General features: G+C 33.8%; 1 protein-coding gene across 2 annotated transcripts; it reads right to left on the bottom strand.

Moving 5' to 3' along the window:
* Window positions 1–6: 6 nt before the first annotated feature.
* Window positions 7–12,834, bottom strand: LOC134255994 (uncharacterized). 2 transcript variants are annotated; one of them, XM_062738592.1, is made up of 9 exons: window positions 12,380–12,834; window positions 12,207–12,251; window positions 9,112–10,855; window positions 7,889–8,057; window positions 7,135–7,271; window positions 6,606–6,778; window positions 6,385–6,447; window positions 1,692–1,751; window positions 7–566 (listed from the first exon to the last, which is right to left on the bottom strand). In XM_062738592.1, the coding sequence occupies exons 3-9, from the start codon at window positions 10,835–10,837 to the stop codon at window positions 18–20; spliced, it is 2,877 nt and encodes a 958-aa protein (XP_062594576.1). In that variant the 5' UTR covers window positions 10,838–10,855; window positions 12,207–12,251; window positions 12,380–12,834; the 3' UTR covers window positions 7–17. The 2 variants fall into 2 exon arrangements, with proteins under 2 accessions (XP_062594576.1, XP_062594577.1); XM_062738593.1 differs by lacking the exon at window positions 12,380–12,834 and having other exon boundaries at window positions 12,207–12,364.
* Window positions 12,835–18,495: the final 5,661 nt, after the last annotated feature.

Here is an 18,495-nt window from a genome sequence, read left to right as displayed (position 1 = left end):
CACTCCTTGATGTGTTTTCAGTCAATATCTTTGTCCTCAATATTTGGTCCGATGCTTTCCTCGTCATCTGCATCTTCATCTGTATTTTCATCTTCATTATCCTCGCTCTGATCATCCTCTTTCTGACTGAGAATTTGTTTATTTTCACTCACATCATTGAAATCACTTTCAGCCTCTTTTTCACTTTGAAATGCTTGTTCACTAGGACAAGACTTTTGAACACTACCATTTAAGAAAGATTTTGTCTGGGGTCCATTCATCCAATAGTAATCATTTAATGATGAAATGTTTAATACAGAATCTTCTCCAGATCCTTTAACTTCATAATCTAATTTAAAATGTTCAGTCCTTTTAACACTTTCCTTGTTCTGTGAGAGCTGTGAGGGACCCTGCTTTTGGGGGTCCCCGGTGTCATGATAAGCTAGGGAGCCCGGCCCCCACCCACGAGTCACTGACAGGTTCTCGCTAGGAAAGGGTCTGGGGACGTGAATATTGGTGTACATTTTATACGTCTCACTATGTCCTGTTCTTATAGCGTCTGTCCAGCTCATTCCCATCTGATACATCTGTGAATTAACAATAAAAGAGATATCAAGATAAACAATACTAACTATAGTCTGGCTGCACTGTCACCAAGATAGGTAACATAGCAAGATTTAACATTTATCTTGAGTAATCATTGTATAGCTAGCAGGAACAATTCTAATGAAGAAATCAAAACACACTTTTTGTTTACAAATGTAAATTGCATTTACATCAAATTCATAATTATACTCTTATAAACATGAAAGAGAACTAAAATTTGTCTTTGCCACTCAAAAAGCCTATTTATATACACCCACCCATCCCAACAAATAACCCTCTGTTGCAGTGTTGATCAATACTGTAAAGTACTAGCACACTAAAAGGCACGATGTTTCTAAGCGAATAAAATTCAAGTTATTTACTAGTAAATAAATTGAAAGTATTATATAAAAAGAATTGTTAAGGCCAAAAAAAATTAATAAATAGTTTCTCAGGCCAAAAAATTCAAAATTCAATGCGGCAGGCAGGCTTTTTTTTTTTTTTTTTTTTTTTTTGGAAGCAGGTTTTACCTCTCTTTTTTTGTAAGTCATTTGTGCAGTAAAATGATAATATCTACTGATTCTTAAGTTTTGTTCTCTGTATAATATGTATTCAACGTTAAATAATGATATTCCAAACATTTATTTAAAAGTTAACTGATAAAATACTTTAGATTTAGAAGAAGTATATTGTTTTTCTAATAAAAACGTCTTTCTTAGCATTTATGAAAGGGGAATAACTGAAAGAGAAATAAAAAATTATTTCCCTTCTCATATGTCAATAAAATTGAATTGATGCGGCGGTGCATGAGAAACTATTGATTATTTTTTTTTGGCCTAAATATTGTTTACTGTAAGATTAACATGGGAAAGCTTTTCATGTTCCAAGTTTTTATTTAAAACAAAGACATTGATACAACAAAATAACACATCAGCATGAATGCAATCAAAAGAACAAATACCCTACATAACCAATGTATAATTATTTTAAATACATGTACTTGTAAAAAAAAACCAAAAAACAAGGGTTACAGAGAGGGTAAAAATCAAACTCCAATTAGTTTCACAATGAAATCTGTGACGTCAACGCTGAATAAAGCTATTATTATTGTACTGGTTAGTAATTACCTCCCCTGAATCTTCCGAGCTGATTTTTCTTGGCCGCCCCTTTTTATTTGGCAAGGAAAACTAAAGGAGAGAAACACACCTCATAATTCTACAGATCTATGAATGGCTTACATTCAAATAATTATTTGGATCTTATTTCATTCAAACAATTACACCCATGTCTCTAAATTAACTCTACCAAACACTCCTTCTATGTATTAAAATGACAATGATTATAGGGAACTGGCATAAACACGATTTGGAATAAAAGCTACTAATCAAGCTACCCCAGTACAGAGGTACAATAACTGACATTCACTTAGACTTTCTTAACTTCCATCTCATCAAAGGATTTTAATTAGCACTAAGGACAAGTTGGCGGACAGATTTACAGTGAAGCTGCCATTTTGGGCGTTATTTTTCAATATTATATAAGAAGATTATTTTCATAGTTTTCATTGGCTGAAAGGACGTCACGTGATATTCCTCCTTTTGCCATATCGATGCGACAGCGCATCTGTGGAAAATGATATCGCACGACACAACGTTCGGTTGCAATGAAGTTACGTAAAACGTGACGTCATAATATAAGAAGCGTGAAATTAACCATTGTGACGTAATGACAGTCAAGTCTGTTCAGTTAGGACTGTGTCAGTGCATACAATTTGAGTGATTATATAATATAACTTTTATGGACTTCAGTGAACGGTCAATATGTGGATATAAGGACTCATGGCAATTGATATTGACCTCAGACACAGAAAATGATAGCGACCTCGCAGGCTCAGTCGCTATCACTTTCTGTGTCTTCGGTCAATATCAATTGCCATGAGTCCTTACAACGTACCACATATCGACCTACACTGAAGTCCATAATTGTATATTATATGTTTGGTCTTGATTGAAAAAATAATAAAACATCTCAGGTTTAACCTACCGTATATACTCGCCTGTAAGTCGGTTGTATTTAATAAGCTTGTATATCCATTGGACTGACCTCATATAAAACCAATACTTTTAATAGCTTGTCTGTAAGTCGGATAAAGAGTTTTAGACCAGAGATTAACTAAAAAAAAAACCGACTTATAGGGGAGTATATACGGTAATTCATATTGTTTGTGTTAATTTTTTCATGCACCTGTTCTGAATGATTTGTTTTGGTTATTCTGACGTTATATTGGCCATTATAGAAATTCTCAAGACAACTGATGTATTATTTTTTTAATTGAAGGGGTCAAATATTGGCGGTTTAAGGAAAAAATATGATAAGAGGGGATTTGATTTCATGGTGAAAGGATAACCACTAAACTAAAGTATAAAATTTAATTATTTCATGAGGGATGATTTCTTGGTCTCTTCATATCAAGAAAGACAATGAAAGAACACGGTTCACGTATGATCTTTTTTGACCCTGTGAATTTCTGAAAAACCGATACTGCTTAATTTTAGTTAAAAATGCATTAAATATCATTGAGACCTTTGGTGATAGCATTTCTTTTAAAAATGATGTAATTTTCTGGCTAGTCAATGCATTGTGACGTCACAAAATGCGTCAATTTCCTCATCTTCTGAAAAAGTCTTCAAAAACAGCAAATTTCAAAGGCTATTTTAAAATATTTTTAAATATAGAGCACAATCTCTGATCTAAAATAAGGAACTAGTAAATGATAGAACTGTTTCTGAAGATTACAAGACATGTTTTATTTTTTAGATCAGAGGGTGTGCTCATATTATTTTTTCTCTGAAAGTACTCAAATATACCTGTTTACATTAAAATTCAAGAACATTGCAATTCCATAAAGCCTGCGTTCCAAGCCCTGGAGTTTAAGGAGAAAAATTTTAATAAGAAATGAAAGTACTGAAAGTCTCTACTTTATTTTGATGTTTAAAATAGAACATAAAATGTTAGTCAATAAATTGATAAATCCCTGATGGAAAATGATTTTCCTTAGAAAGGTCACCAGGAGATGACCCTGAATGGGCTTTCTTCAGATCCTTGTGTAGCGATCTATGTGGGCGGATCAAAGGATCTGATTTAAATCAGATTGGCTTTTTATTTTTTCCCTTTCTTATTTCCACCCTTACAGAAGGTACTGAAAGGAGTGAGTGGTCCTATTATAGCTGAAAAATGTCGCATTATGGGTTTTATAAATTACTTTGTCTCTTTGACCATAACTCTACAAATACAGTGCAAGGTTTTCTGTGCATAGTTGGGATCTATCAATTCTCCTCTTTCCCGTATGAATGTCATCCAGACCCTACCTGGAATTTGTAGAGTTTGAAAAAAAAAATTTTTTTGGAGTGGGGTGGACCCCCCTGCAAAAGAAAAATCCTGGATCTGTGCCTAAATTTGCAAAGGATAAAAGTTCGCAACAGACAATTTTTGATGGGTCTGTTTCTTGTACTTTTTTTCAAAGGATACCAAGTTTAAACAGAAAATCTCTGATGATCCTGTGGCTATGGTTCACAGAAAAAATAAGTTTTTTTTAAAAAACTCTGAAAATGGTACATGTATCAGCTGAAGCCATCTTAAAAATGTTTGAAAAGTGGAAGGGTATATAGTGATTGGGATGTCCCTCCCTCTGTCCATCCTTCCGTCTGATACGCTTTCAGTTTGGGGTACCCATCTATTATCCGCAACTCCTCTCATACCACTGAATGACATTTAATGCGAAATTCACAAATACTTTGTTACATACTACCATTGTGCACCTCCTATTTTACTTTTTGATAGGATACATTTTTGGGTTTCCCATAGCAAAACATGGACAGTCGACACTACCATTCTTTCTATAATATTGAAGGGGTACCCATTTCTTATCTGCAAGTCCTCTTATACCTATATATAAAATTTAAAACTTTCACATGAGTCTTTACATGTATTACATAATGCCGTTGTGCACCTCCTACTTCATGCCCTGTTCTCACGACGAGTTTAATTCACAGTAAATTAATGCGAAGTAAACTAATGTGAATCAAATTAATGTGAATTAAATTGCATTCACATGACAGCTTAACCGAAGTAAACTAATGCGAATTAAAATTTTATTTCCACAACAAGAGGCCCATGGGCCACATCGCTCACCTGAGTAACTTGGGTGATGCAGTTCTTTACCAGATTTCACCTCTTGCTGTACCTATCATACCCCCTACCCCCTTCCCTTTTATGATTTTAATATTTTAAAATCTACACTACCCAAGGATGCTTCCACATAAATTTCAGCTTTCCTGGCCCAGTGGTTCTTGAGAAGAGGATTTTTAAAGATTTGTTCTATATATTTCTATGTAAAACTTGGATTCCCTATTGTGGCCCTGTCCAAACCCTAGGGGTCATGATTTTAACAATTTAATATCTACACTACCCAAGGATGCTTCCATATGAGTTTCATCTTTTGAGGCCCAGTGGTTCTTGAGAAGAAGATTTTTAAAGATTTGTTCTATATATTTCTATGTAAAACTTGGGATTCCCTATTGTGGCCCCGCCCTACCCCCGGGGGTCATGATTTTTACAATTTAATATCTACACTACCCAAGGATGCTTCCACATAAGTTTCAGCTTTCCTGGCCCAGTGGTTCTTGAGAAGAAGATTTTTAAAGATTTGTTCTATATATTTCTATGGAAAACTTGGATTCCCTATTGTGGCCCCGCCCTACCCCCGGGGGTCATGATTTTAACAATTTAATATCTACACTACCCAAGGATGCTTCCGCATAAGTTTCAGCTTTCCTGGCCCAGTGGTTCGTGAGAAGAAGATTTTTAAAGATTTGTTCTATATATTTCTATGTAAAACTTGGATTCCCTATTGTGGCCCTGCCGTACCCCCGGGGGTCATGATTTTTAAAATTTACTATCTACACTACCCAAGGATGCTTCCACATAAGTTTCAACTTTCCTGGCCCAGTGGTTCTTGAGAAGAAGATTTTTTAATGACCCCACCCTATTTTTGTCTTTTATTGATTATCTCCCCTTGTAAGGGGACTTGGCCCTTCATTTTAACAATTTAAACTCCCCTTCACCCAAGGATGCTTTGTACCAAGTTTGGTTAAAATTGGACCATTGGTTCTTGAGAAGAAGTCGAAAATGTGAAAAGTTTACAGACGGACAGACGGACGGACGGACGGACGACGGACAAAATGTGATCAGAAAAGCTCACTTGAGCCTTCGGCTCAGGTGAGCTAAAAAGGCAATTCAGTAAGGCTATTATGATGTCATTTGTAAATCACGTCATGTATGCAGAGCCACCCATTTGATATAAAATAATCATAGTGGCTACAGGTATATATTTAGCCATTAACATAATTTTCCTTGATTTTTAAACAAAAAAATATAGCACAGGTAGCTATATCTAGCCACCAGCATGTATCCTGTGACTTAATTTTGGCCTGACACATGCGTCAAAATTTAATTTGAATAAGCTTTGCTTAGCGTCCACACGGGGCTAATGCAAAGTAATTTAATGTGCAGTAAATTAATTCGAATTAAATTAATTCGCATTAAATCTCTGTGTGAACGCTAAGCAAAGGTAATTCGCATTAAACTTGCTTTTAATTCGAAGTAAACTCTCTGTGTGAACAGGACATTACTTTTTGATCCAACACATATTTTAGGTCTCCCAGAACAAAGCATGGACTTCGCCATCATAATGATATGGGAGGCGGGGGTAGCATTTCGTGAGCTCAAGCTCACGGTACCTCTAGTTTGTACAGTACTTACTGGCAATTGTTGAAGTTCCATCTTCACTTCCTCTTTGAAATCAACACCTTGATATACTGTAGTGATTACATTAAGGATAGTAAATTTACAATATATTTTATGTTTTTGTTAAGAAGAACAATGAAAGTTTTCTTTCTTAAATTATGGGTTTTTCTTACCCCAAATGAATTAAAATTACTCTTTTTTTCTCCATGTTTTATCTGACTAAAAAAAGGATATGTCTTGAACTTTCCTTTGCGTTTGATAACAACAGAAGGGAAGACTATCCTGATAGCCCTGTTACACTGCATTCCCCAGTACAGGACATCTGGCTCATCTATACGTTTATGTAGCACTGTCAGAAGGTCGTCTCTCGACACCGAAGACTCCGCATCCTCCGAAAATTGTACAAGATCTACAAATGGTAATTTTATACAAACTAAAATTTTACATTTTGAAGAGGTGTGGTGTGAATTTGCTAAATAAAATGCATATCTATTGTCATCATTGTAGCAAGCCACAGGTTTTGTTGAAATAGAATGGACACCTGCAAAAACCATGGCTTGCAACGATGCTATCTTCATATACATCTTTTTATGTCACATCACTACAAAGTCATTTATAAAATCATTAAAATTTTACTCCTTAGGGATAAAATATGATGATTCAGGATCAGGTTAACTTTGAAATATCAATCATGGTATTTTACTAATAGATGCTTGAGATTTCAAAGTTAAACAATATGCGTGATACCAGTGTAACTGTACATACTGTGAAGATGTTCTAGAATCTTCTCCAGATCCTGAGACATGTCTCTCAATGGCTGATACTGCATCAACTCGGGGTCACTAAGGTCATCGGCTGGTTCCTGGACTTGCTCAATGAAGGAAACTCCAAAGAAATAGGTTCTTTTATAGTTAAGGAAGTTTTTTGAATGCATTTTGTATCAAAAGGGAAATAACTCATTTTATATGACTAACAACAGATGATAGAAGAATGCATTTGGGAAGAATCTTCATTAAATTCCAAAAAACATACATGCAACCAAATTGTAATCTTTGTTGAAAGCTTAAAGATAAAATATGTCTCCTTTCTTAAAAAATATATCAATGCCTTTTCCTAACTAGATTTTTTTAGATTCTGCAGTTTTAATGCAACTAACTATATAGCAAATATATGACATTAATACAGTCTAGACTTTTCATGACTTTTATTTAAATAAATACATTTGTATTCATCCCATTTCTACAAGTATAGCCTACTAGGTTATTGTCCCTATGCTCCTCACAGTGTATATGTCAAAAGTATCTTGCTCTGAACCTTTAGGAGTACCAGTATACTCTCCTCATGGTCACTCTTGAATGCCCCTGAAATTTGGGAAATTGGGGACTTGCTAAGTCTTTACTTATAAATGATCAATGAAAATACTTAAACTATTACATCAACCACACGAATTAAAAAATTTTTTTTAGCGATAATAATATCCAACTCTTGTGCCAGTAATGTCGTACATGTATAAGGATACTTTTTAAACTTTCCCTTCCTCTGAGCCAGTGTGTCTGGGAAGATTTCTCGGACCGCCCTGTTACACGCGGGGCCCCAGTGGACGGCCTCGGGAAGCTGGGTTATAGAACTAATCTTCTGAAGCAGGAGATCTCGGGAGACATTCCCCTTAGGGAACAGGCAGATCAAATCTACAATGTAAAAAGATTGCAATTTGAACGCATATGCCATAAATTATTTGGGGGGGGGGGGAGGTTGAGAATTTTTTTGTAAATTTTTAAAAGATGTACAAAAAAAAAATTTTTTAAAATTAATTTGATGATTCATGTCTTGTTTGTTTCCGCTTTCACATGAAAAAAATTATTTTTACTTATGAAAATTTAATGACAAAAGAAATGGTGTTTTCAAGCATTTCTGTGACTTAATTTGAAAGGTGACTTAAACTTCTTTCTGTCTTGAAAAGCTTGCGACAATTCAAATCTTGCACTACATGAAAAAGTAAAAAAATTTTAGGGTCGGCTATAAATTAGTCTTAAAAGTCTTACAAGTGCATAAATAAAACACTACTCACTCAAGAAATACATATGATTTTTAGTAACAAAAATAAGCCAGAAATGGCATATAATTTTTAGTACCAAAAATAAGCCAGAAATGGCATATAAAGATCTAGAATTATTTTTTCAAACAAGATTTTTCTCTTGTAATTTTTTTTTCTTGAATGTAAAATTATGGGTATTTCAAAACCTGTCATGTTTTTAAACTATGGTAATCATAGTTGTTGGTTTTTATATACTTCTGATTACATACAATTATAATTACAAATTCAAGAACATTTATTGAAGATATTGTAGAAAAAAAGCTTTGTCCAATATACTTTAAAGCTAGAACATAAGGATCTGAGGTATACATATAGATTTGTGACTATAATAATTATCACTTGATCTAAATAAGTGTCCGCTAAATCTGTGTCACAGATAAAAATGGCAATCTGTCTAGACAGGGAAAGAAGTACTGTACATAAATAATCTGTGCTCAGCAGTACATGCATGCACTTGATTATTGATTAGTTCCAACACATTATTTCATTATCTGTAACCTAATTTTATGTGATTCTGTAAAAAATAACATTAAATATGACATTTTCAAAGTATGAAATTAAAAAAAAATATTAAATACTAGTATATGAGATGTTCAGGCATTCTTACCAAGAATGTGTTCAAAGGGGAATAACTCTTCAAAATTTACCTGTCAAACATTCCTTGATTTTGTTCACTTTCCATAATTCCTTCCCTTCAGTCCCACAGAGTGGGCCCTGCTCATTCAGTGAGTTTCCTTGCTCATGCTGAAACTCAAAATGAGTCCTGTATTCCTGAATTTTGTTACAGCCAAATGAGCACAAGGAACACCTGTACATGAACTCAGAATCAGATTTAGATATCTCTGGACAGAATGGAGAACCTCTTGGAGGAGAAACATGGGGACTGCTTGAGGAAAATGATTTACTGTTTGGGTAGGAAAGTCTGTCTAAATATGGCAGTGGGGAATCTACTGTCTTCTTCCCTTTGTCTACAGATTTATTGCTCAAATTCCATAAAATCTGATTATGAATTTGATTGTACAGTCCAAAAGGAAATTTAGTGGGATCTTCATCTCTGTAGCCTTTTGATGTAAGTGACATTGATGGATTTCCTGGATTGTGATAGCCTTGTATATGATTGCTGTCAGAATCAGAGTTCACAAGAAGCGCGGGTCTGCAGGAGTTGTCTATCTTTGGCCTCACTTCAGCATTAGGACTTGGTTTATTGTCCTTCGAGTGTCTTTTCTTCACTGGTGTCCTCCCACTGTGATACAGTCTACTCCTGCTAATATCCGCAGAATCTGAGTCAGAGTCACTGGACTGCCATCCATCTCGATCAGAAGCTTGATTTCGGAGAGAAATGGGGACACTTCGCTTTCTCTTGTTTTGTCTCTCTAGTTTATTTCTCTCTGAAATCACAGGAGAATGAGCTGTAGAGGAGCCCATCCCATTTTCTATTGATAAATTCACAGGACTTACTGAGTCACACTGTTTTTCTTTACTGTTATGTTCCCTTCTAGGTGCTGGAGAGGGAGATTTTTCGTCATGCTGTTCTTCTGCACATTTTAGTTTCTCCTTGTGAACTTTTCCTTGACAGTGACTTTGGAAATGTGACTTAATCTGTGATTTCCAATTACAAACTTGACAAAAATACACAATATTCCCTCCCTCTCTCACAAGTTTTGTAAACTTTCCAAATTCTGGTGTAAATCCAGGGGAGAAAATCATACTGTTACCAGTAGGCTTAGGTTTAGTAGAATTCACTGCTAAAATTTGGTCTGCCACTGCATGAATTTTGGACAAATTGTTTGTACATGGATGTTGACGAACGGAGTTTTCTAGTCCATACTCGATATTGACCTTTGGCCTCATCTCTGGCCATGGAGCTTCCATCCCATCAGAGATGTTCTGGCCATCAACATTCATCATGAAAGGTCTCTCTATTGACTGAGCTGTTATGTTTGTGATTTCACTGTTCACTCTGTGTCCAACACAGTTGTATGTGTCACACTTTGTGTTAATCACATTAACACATTTTTTATCTTGCTCCACTTCATTTTCCTGCGTTATAGGGATTAAGGTCTCTTCAGCAGACGTAATTTCCTCTTCCTTTGGATGAGAATCCTGATGATCCCCTTCACCCTTAAATGCATCTTCACCACAGTGAGATGATCTCGAGTGAGCATGGAGGTCTTCCTCTGTCTCAAAACTCAAAGAACACACCAGACATCTTGTGAGATTCTGTTTAAAATGATGACCTTTGACATGAGATACAAAGCTATTTTTGGAGGTCAGAATCGAAGGCAAGGTTGTACATAGGGTGCATTTGTACAGAATTTCAGCAAAGTTCATGATATTGTCCACTGACTCTGAAAAGGCTTTTTCAATCTCCATTGTAAAATATTTCCTTCCCTGTAACAGACAAAGTACATGCTGGATTAATTAACTGTGACATAATAATCTATTTCAGCTTATTACATACTAAGAACTGTAGTTTCCCAATTATATTTAACCATTTCCTTCATGCCATATTTTTCCCACTGGAACCATGAGTAAAATAAAACCAATATTTTAATTTAAATTTTGAAAGAAAAAAGAAGGGAGGATTGAGAGGCAAAACTACACAACACTTAATTTTCTTAATTTTTATATATAGTAATTTATTTAGAAATTATTTAATTTTTTTTCTTTTTCATTTTATTTATTTATATACTTATTTGAATTTTTAATTCAAATAAATTCTGCTTTCATAAGATTTAAAAAGAAGCTTCCATCTCTTCTAAGTCTAACAATAACTTCAAAATTATTTGTGTGAATTGAAAACCTTTCATAGACATCTTCAGGTGCATGTAATTCATTTTAAAAATATTTATACCAAGTAGAATGTCTCACCTATATTTTCAATACATCTCCAGTGTGAAGTTTATGATTTTTAGTAAAATCACATAAATCTCTCTCTCAAATCAATTTAATGAAAAAAAGTGTATATTAATGTAATTTAAAATGTGTTTTTTTTCATATATATTTTTTTTCCTTCTACTTACATCAAACTTCCTGTAAAATTCCTTTATATTAGTTTTAAGAAATGAAGAAAAGATCCCCTATGTTTCTAATTTGTATTCTGAACAAGCTATATATTACTGAGAAGGGGACTGATTCCTTATCTTTTTAAATTTAGAATAGCCTTAAATTTTCAAAACTCTAAACTTTAAGGATATTTTATATGCATATATAGGCTTGACTTTTTTTTTAATGCCTCATTGTTTAATATTCAATTCCAGACTTCCTTCTATTGAGGTTTATATGAATTTGATGTGAAATTGGAAAAAATTAAACTTTGATAACTTCCTTCTTTGGTGATATCTGCTTGGTGCTTTTCATCATAAAAATTCAGAAATATTGGAATGAAAAATTATACATAAATTAACAAAACATATTTATATTTTATAACAATAAACCTGTTTGGGTTTTTTTCTCTGTCAAATTTCTTTTTTGTCGCATTCTTTACCTACAGTTCTACATTTATAGGATTCATGTATTTTTCTTCCTGTTTTACAATAGAATTTTTGTATTACTGCATGAAAAATATTGAACAGATTTATAATTTCACAGTTTAAAAAAAAAACAAGAACATAGTAAATGTACACTTTTTTGCCTTTAGAACATTAACCAAGACCCAATCTCGCCTCTTTTATTTTCTGTGTTCTTATGCCATTTTTCCCCCTTATTGACTGAAATTCAGAGATCTGAACAGTTAACTTACCAGAGAAAGAAAAGTAGAGTGAATCTGCTCGCTTACCAGTCTCCTCTGAAAGAAAAATTAATATGCTTCCTTTTAACACTCATGTTGTGAAAAGAAATTGCTAGACGCCAATCTTATTTACTGACAATGTTGTGTACAGCTACAAACATGAGAAGATAGCTAGAGCGACTGACCTTTAAAAATCATTGAAATGCAGACATAAAGCCAGACAGGGCTCTCTGTCTGTCTGCCGTGCATTATCACATTTACACAAACTTGCACCGAAGATGCTACCATTTCATGATGGTATCAGCTGGAAAATCGAATTGCTTGGCACAAAACGAGACGTCTGGCGCCGTTAGAAGTTTGTGAAAAAGATTCTGTCTGATATTGGGTCGTTAGCTCCGCCAAAGCCGCCAGCCAGCGCGCGTGACCTCTCTGTCAACATACACACAGTACCTAACAGCCATTCAGCGGGCCGGCGTCTCGGTGGCGCGTCAGCTGTCTGGACGACCAGATCACTTGGCGGAGATCCGAGCCGTGCAGCCGATCGCTAAGTCTGCACTGCAACGTTTACAGAAGATCTTTGTTAAAAGATATTTAAAAAAAAAAAGAAACTACTTATGAACTTGATTATTAGAGTGTCTTCTCTTATGATCAGAGTGCTTGAAATACAAAGCGCGTGGTTTTGTTTACTTCCGGAAAGAGGAGGAGCTATCTGAATACTGATGGTGCACTCTTGCTCCAGCAGGTGCGCGAAATTCACTGAAGCATGTTTGATCAGACAGAACAAATTATATGCCTTATTTTTTGTTTTGATTTTTTTTTATTTTGCACAGAAACAACAAGCACACAATTCTTTTTTTAAATGAAGTATTTCTTAAAAAGATATTATAGAGATATAAAAATTAAATACTAGTAATTCGAAGATAAAAACCTAGTTAATTCAAATTAAACATAATTTTATGTGAAAAAATAAAAGAAAAGAAATAAAAGTGAATTTGAGTTCTTTTTTAAAAAACCGAAAACCCGAGGACGCATAAAAAGTATCAAGTATAAAGATACCTTTCAAAACTTCAAAAGGTGATTGCCAAAGTAAAGACAAATGACGTGATAGAAAGAATCAAAAAGCGCTAGAAATTGAAAAGCATTGTATAGCTTGAAATTCTTAAAAGTTCCATGCCTTTCAAAGATATAGTAAGTGTTATAAAAAGGCGTAGGACAACGCAAAGGAAAGGGTTAATATTAAAGCAAATTGAAGGTGTAATAACGCAAATTCAAAGGCATTATACATTATTACATGTAATAGGTTACATGCGTTGTCATGTCTCTCAAAATGCGTAAAAACGCGTAAATGATAACATGTTATAGTACCATTAGTCTTTTACACATACATGCATATTTGATGTATTCCTTTTAGACAGGATTATTGTTGAAATGATTTATGTCAACTGCTAATTGTATAATTGTTTTGCTATTCATTGGCTTATCTTTTCCTTATTATTGTAACAATTTCATACTTGTCTGTTATGGGCTCTAAATTAGAAATAAAATGTTCTGTTCTGTTCTGTTCTGTTCGTAGAGGCCATTCAATTTTTTATATTTGGTTTAATATTATAATTTCAACTACATTTGTTGAATCTGGTTTGTCGAGAGATGAAACCAGTTTGCAACACAGGTGCGGATCCAGGAATTATTCCAGGGGTGGGGAATCCACCCCAGTTAAAAAAAAATCCAATCCAAAAATTTGTTGACACGCGAAAAAAAGTAATTTCGCCAAAACGAGACAGATCTATGACGTGGGAGAGGAAAGGGGGGGGAGACTTCTAATGCTTCAAAGTGAGACCTATGACTTTTCATAACGACTTAAAACACTTATCCACAGGCAACTGACGTCACTTATTTTTCTGTTCATAAAAACATATACCCCCTGCCTAGGACGTATATTTTTTTTTATTACATGTAAAAGAAAAACAAGTAACGTCAGATGCCTGTGCACATATCCACGTATTCGAGGGGGGGGGGCTGCGTTTTCGCGGGGGGGGGGGCGTCCAGGTCTCTTTTTACTTGGTTAAGTATATGAATTTAAAAACTCTGTAAATTCCAAGGGGGGGACCTCCGATACAACAAGTCGACATTCCTGCCAAAAGGTGATATTCGATAAAAATGTTCATCACTTCATTGCAAAAAAAAATTAGGTTTAAGTATTAAAATTTCAAATGTACGTATGTCTGTGGAATTCTCATCTTTGATCAACATATCGCCACCGTGGAATCCTAGATCCGCGGAATAGGAATTTCGCTTTGATAGAGTGCTATTCTCTACATACGAGTGAAAAAATGTTTCAGGGTATAATGTATTTCAATAAAATAGTATATAATATGACCAACCTGGCCCTAGTCCGACTGATGCCGGAACCTGTAACAAAGAATGGATTCTCATTTCGTGGAATTCAAAGAAGATGGGGGGATAAGGCGGGCAGAATGCCTATAGCGTCAGATATCAAGAAATAACATTTGATATGTAAATTGAGTATTTAAATTTACTTCTCATTATTGAAATTTATGAAATTATGAGAAAAAAAAAATTTCTGAGAGAAAATAAATCTTTGAAATAATTCATTTATAAAAATATTCGATAGTATACGTGGGATTCGAACCCCAGCAATAAAATACCGATGTATCAGACTGCTTTGAGACTAACGCGCTAACCACTATGCTAGTATATAATGGGTCTTCGCTCCATTTTTTTGTAAACCAACAAATATTTATTTTATCGCAAACTTTTAGGGTTATCTTTCAAAAAAATGGAGCTAAGACCCATTCATATTGAAAAATGTTGTTAAAGTATGAAAAAATGATCGTTTTCGTTCTTTTAAGTCTGTGTATGCTTTTTCATAGGCAAATATTTTAAATCTTTGTGAGATTTTTGTAAATTAAAGAGATTTTACATTAAGTATACTTTAATATTAGATGAAATATGACATAAAATTTGGATATAATTGAGATTAAATTTTTCACATCTTATCTGTCGCGCTATAGGCATTCTGCCCACCTTACCCCTCCCCCCCCCCCCATCTTCTTTCGGATTTTATTGATTTGAACCCTGGGATTAAAACCAGTATACATGTATTTGACTCTACCATTAAACCAATTCTTTTGTATAATGCAGAGGTGTGGGGTGCAAGTAATATAAATACTAAAAAATTCCTAAACTGCCAAAATTTAACAGTTGAAGACTGCTTTAAAAATCTACCCTGTGAAAGAATACACCTTTTTGTTTTTATATTTGATAAGAAAAGCACAAATTTTGCAGTACTGTCTGAATTGGGAAGGTTCCCCCTGCATTATGATATTGCCAGGTTACTGATTAAAAGTAGGTATAGATTTGAGAATTTGTCCATAGAATTTCCTTTACTTAAAGATGCATATGAATGTAGTGTTTTTGTGAATGGAAAGAACTCATGGTTTGCATTTATACAGAAATTAAGAAAATTACTGAATATTAAAGATGAAGTTATTTGTTATGGGAAATATAAATTTAAGTCATTTTGTCATAAAATTTTATTAGATTATTATGTGAAGAAATGGTATACAAGTTATAAAAGTTACACCGATGGCAAATTATCCACATATGTGAAACTCAAACAAAATTGGGGTTATGAGAATTATTTATCAGTTGTTAAAAATTTTCATCACAGAAAATCTTTATGTAAATTAAGAATTTCCTGTCACAGATTACAAATTGAAGTGGGAAGATTTACCAATATTCCTGGAAGATCGATTATGTAATAGATGTAATTATAACAACATAGATGATGAAACTCATGTTTTAATAACATGTAAAAAAAATTTGATCATCAAAAAAAAAGAAATGTTTCAGTTAATTAATCATAAATTTCCACTATTTTCAGCTTTAGATGATGAACAAAAACTTTATTGGTTACTCAATACAGAAGATAAGGAAACTTTAATTTTGTGGGCAAATTTATAAATGATTGTTATAGTACCATTAGTCTTTTACACATACATGCATATTTGATGTATTCCTTTTAGACAGGATTATTGTTGAAATGATTTATGTCAACTCTAATTGTATAATTGTTTTGCTATTCATTGGCTTATCTTTTCCTTAATTATTGTAACAATTTCATACTTGTCTGTTATGGGCTCTAAATTAGAAATAAAATGTTATGTTCTGTTCTATACACCGGCAATCATTATCATCTATTTTGCATATTAACTAGCCAAGGGTTTCCGATCCCCCTACTCTAGTAGAGTAGGTATCGGATAAAACCCTTGGCTAGCGAAGATGGGTTCTGCAAGAAAAATGAAAAGATTTTCAAAATTATTTAATTATGATTAATTTCAAGGACGTAGCATCGTTTTTTTTTTATTTGAAAGAGGGAAACCAGATTTAATTCAACTTACCTGGAGAAAAAATTGAACCCCCCCCCCCGCCATTTTGGGTTGGGGGGTCCAAACTCGAAAATCACAAATCGTTGTGTGTGTGTGCATGCGCGTGTTAACGTGGGATTTCCAATTTTCTCAGTACCAAATTTAATTCATACGCTATTACAAAACCCTTATATTTTTGCTATACTGCAACTAAACGGATGGGGGAGGGGCTTTCATTGAACACTTCCAACAGTAAATTTATGTTTCTGGGGAAACAAAGTCTCCCCTTCATGTGACTGAATTTTCAATAGTATCACCACCTTGGGCCTAAATCCAGGACCCAACTGTCGCGATTTTCAAAAATTTGCTGGAGAGTTAAATTTATCATTTCTTTTTAGATAAATATACAAACGATATAGATCTAAAATATCACAAAATTTATCGGATGATTTTAGTCTGACCTATTCGTCTTTAAAAGGGCCATTTAATTCAACCATTTTTTTTTCTTTGTCATATAACACTATTTGATTCACTGCCAAAACACATTCAAATTATCAAATTTTATCGCTGAAATTTGAGAAAAAAATATATCTAAGCTAAATTCGTTTTCAATAAACTTATTTGTTTTTGATATTTAAAACAAAACACTGAATATACTTGATGTGAAGTACTCAGTAATGGCTTTTCGCTTTAATGAATCAGAGTGTGTCGTCCCTCGCTCATCTCCTCCTTTCAAACGTTTTGTTCTCAGGTCCTGGGTAAAGTATATATCAAAACCAATTCTGTTTAACATTTAAAAAAAAACCTTTTGTTTCGCTAAATTTGACTGAGTTGATATCCGGAAAACGGACATATGACCTTCCTTCCTCTGGTCAAATATAAGAGATAACGAATCTACTGTAAATAAAAGCATACTAGAAAAGGTCTGCATGTTGGTCATCAATTTTGTACCTTACATGTACGAGTATATGTCCACATTTCCTGTCAAGCTGAATTTATGTACATTTAAATAAACAAAGATGTTTTGAATTCAGTGGTAAAATTTTCAAACGGGAAATTAATTTCCTGTTCAAAATTAGCAAAGTCTGAAAGATAAATGATGAAATCAATAAATGAAATTAAAAGAAAGAAAGTCATACATTTTCCTGCCTTTCGAGGTTGGAAACATACTTCTTTAGTAAAAATTTTTAGAGTTAGTTGTATTGAATCACCCCCTTCCCTCTCTCTTTTTAAACGATACTAACTTCATTGTTGTTTCAATAGTCATACATCCAATGCAAGGCTGTTCTTTATTTTTATAATTAGATTTGAATGATTTAATTAAATTTATTCAGTAATTCTTAAACGCTCCCGGAACAACAAAATCGCAAGAATCCAAACATACATGTAGCGGTTACTTCCCTTATCCCACAACTCTCTCTCTCTCTCTCTCTCTCTCTCGTTTTACTGATCCAAGTGGACAGGAAAAGGTCACAAGCACTTGTTTCGGAAATAAATTTTTAACCCATAGTATAATAATTTCATTATGCTATGGGTTAAAAATTTATTTTCGAAACAAATGCCTGTGGAAAGGGCTAATAAAAGAAGAAAAGAGAAGAAAAAATAATGAAAAGAGGGGTTTAGAATATATGATATATCTAATTTTACTCAACCTTGCATGCACTTATCATGGGAATTTTTTTTATGATTATACTTAAAACCTTTAAAATTCCTTTAAAAATCTTTTGCCATCTCCCCACCGACCTCATTCAATTTTATAACCTCCAAGAAACAGTGTTTATTAATTTCATTCCAAACTTTCTCATTTTATTTATAACTATTTTAAGTTCTTTACTGAAAGTATTAGTGAATTAAAAAAAATCACCCTACCTATTTTTTTCTTCGTGGGGGTGGAGGGGTGGAGGGTCTTTAGT

Source organism: Saccostrea cucullata, unplaced genomic scaffold, assembly GCF_032062105.1.
Source record: "Saccostrea cucullata isolate Sc308-1 unplaced genomic scaffold, CSIRO_AGI_Scuc_v1 ctg959, whole genome shotgun sequence".
In the NCBI taxonomy this organism is placed as follows: domain Eukaryota; kingdom Metazoa; phylum Mollusca; class Bivalvia; order Ostreida; family Ostreidae; genus Saccostrea; species Saccostrea cuccullata.
This window is presented reverse-complemented; position numbering and strand designations above follow the sequence as displayed.

Excerpts from the sequence above, each read along its gene's own strand:
- LOC134255994 (XM_062738592.1), bottom strand. The coding sequence starts at position 10,837 with ATGGAGATTGAAAAAGCCTTTTCAGAGTCAGTGGACAATATCATGAAC. Across the intron at positions 8,058-9,111 it reads AATCAAGGAATGTTTGACAG|ATTTGATCTGCCTGTTCCCT; the intron begins GTAAATTTTGAA and ends TTTACATTGTAG. Across the intron at positions 6,448-6,605 it reads AACGCAAAGGAAAGTTCAAG|ACTACAGTATATCAAGGTGT; the intron begins ACATATCCTTTT and ends CTTAATGTAATC.